At 46.6% G+C, this 2053-nt stretch overlaps 1 protein-coding gene across 1 annotated transcript; it reads right to left on the reverse strand.

The window, feature by feature from the left end:
• Positions 1-1231: 1231 nt before the first annotated feature.
• TEOVI_000551300 (ubiquitin-conjugating enzyme E2, putative) lies at positions 1232-1828 on the reverse strand (the record flags this gene model as incomplete). The annotated part of the gene is made up of 1 exon (XM_067223444.1): positions 1232-1828. The coding sequence occupies one exon, from the start codon at positions 1826-1828 to the stop codon at positions 1232-1234; it is 597 nt and encodes a 198-aa protein (XP_067079545.1).
• Between the last annotated feature and the right edge of the window lie 225 nt (positions 1829-2053).

A 2053-nucleotide genomic window follows, 5' to 3' on the forward strand; every position in this document is an offset into this window, starting at 1 on the left:
CTTCCCCCGTAATCTTGAAGCCACGTCATTGAGGCACAAGAATGAAGCAAGTTTGATATAAATGCAGTAGACTTAAACACAGTGAAGTGTGTCTGTGTGCGTGAGAAAGAGAAATAGAACAGAATTGGGTTCATTTACCAGCGCCATACCCTGCGCCTCCTCTCTTCTTTTTTTTCTCTTCTCACTTTCTCTCCTTTCACCACCGTTACAACACCCGCATATGAATATATGCACGAGGGACACACCGCACAAACGAAGAAAAAAGGAAGAAAATGCAAATGACCGTACGTGAATTATCAATACATAGGATATATGTGTACACACGTTTTACATAAGCATATATATAAACTACGTGTGTGAAGGGGTCGCACCGTACCGCACATTTAATTACCCCCATTCCTCATCATAACACGTTGCACAGCTTCGTGACAAAACCTGCCCACCTAATTGCTGTTCAAACGAACAACCCAAATAAAACATAACCGAGATCAGCGCTGACGAACAAAGCCGCAGCCTTCACAATCAGTTGACAGTTATAAAAATAGAAGGATGGTGCAGGGTGGAAAATAGGCGGGCGAACTGTGACCTGCCACAAAAGAATGAAAGAAACAAAAGAAGAAAAAAAGGGAGAACACCAAACAAGAATGACAATAGCAATCCTCCTTCAAACAGGTGCACACATCGTTATTTCCCCTTCCCATTCAACCACTCATCCCCTTCATTCCCATCAATATCCCAGAGGAAAAAGCAACAGGACCTCCAGGGCACGCACAAATAAAGGCCAGTCGTTACCTTCCCCTCCCTTAACATAGAAGAAAAAAAAATGAAGAAAACGAAAAGAAAAATAGAAAACCATTCCGGTGTTTTTGTTCCCCATCCTTGGAACCTTTGTTATCGTGCCACACGTTTCGACTCTTTCACTCCTAATAGTGCCCTTTCCCCCCTTTTCTTCATGTCATATCCTTCTTTCATTTTCTTGTCTCACGGCCCACAACTTGTTTGGACGCTTTCCCCCACTCTCGCCCGCCGAATGCTTTCCTCCTTCTTTCAGCACAACTCCCGCTCACACTATCACTTCGCGGTAGCTTGCATGTGAACCATACCTGATATCTTTGAACGCACAAATATAGAAAAACACGCGCTTCCTTATTCTCTTTGTTTCTTCACCCTTCTAGCCTGCTAAGGTGAGTATTATAAAACTTTAAATGTGTTTATTAGTCAACGTGCTTGCTTATACCCGCTTCCGGTGGTGCTTCGCCACCTCCTGCCGCACGCGTTCTTCATACTCTTGACGATCACGCGTGTACACACGAAATGGCTCTTCCTGAGCGGGGTCGTTGATGTTTGGGTTGTCCAGGAGCTCCTGTATCGCCAGTAGTATTTGCTTAATTGTAATACTCGGCCGCCAGTCCTTCTCCTCGTTGAGAATGGAAAGACATACCGTTCCACTCGGGTAGACGTTGGGGTGAAAAAGTACCGGGTTAAACACACATTTAGGCGGCTTTGTCGGGTAATCCTCTGAAAAGTGGAGAAAGAGACGGAACTCACCACCTTCAAACGGAGTGCCTGGCTTCCCCGGTATTCCTGCTTCCCACTCAAGCAAGTCCAAGCCACCAGAGTTGTCGCCAGCAGTTTGGCTACTGCCACTCCCCTGATGCGTTTGGGGGGCCGCTGATGACTTGGCCAGCGCAGTAAGGACATTATTCGGTTGTTGATGCTGCACACTTTTGATTTCCCGCGGTTTCGCCCAAAAGCCAAAAGGTCGCTCCTTACGCCATGCTTTGCGCTCCTCTCGTAGGCGTGACTGAGCTAAAGATAGCCCGGACATGATACGTCAGACTTATTCGCTTTGTGATATGCGGCTCTGCAAAGTGGCCCGCTTCGTCTGATGACCTGCGCCGCTTGAGCGATTTCCTCACCTTACCAACTGTTTCTTAGTTGCAGTGTAGAGTACGGTTCACGTAAAAAGGTTCAGCAACGAGAGGAGGATATTTAGAAATGGAAGTTAAGGTCGCATTGGGTTTCTTTAATCAACCAAAGAAGGGTGGGGGGG

This window comes from Trypanosoma equiperdum (assembly GCF_001457755.1).
Source record: "Trypanosoma equiperdum strain OVI genome assembly, contig: ctg_1877, whole genome shotgun sequence".
Taxonomy (NCBI): Eukaryota; Euglenozoa; class Kinetoplastea; order Trypanosomatida; family Trypanosomatidae; genus Trypanosoma; species Trypanosoma equiperdum.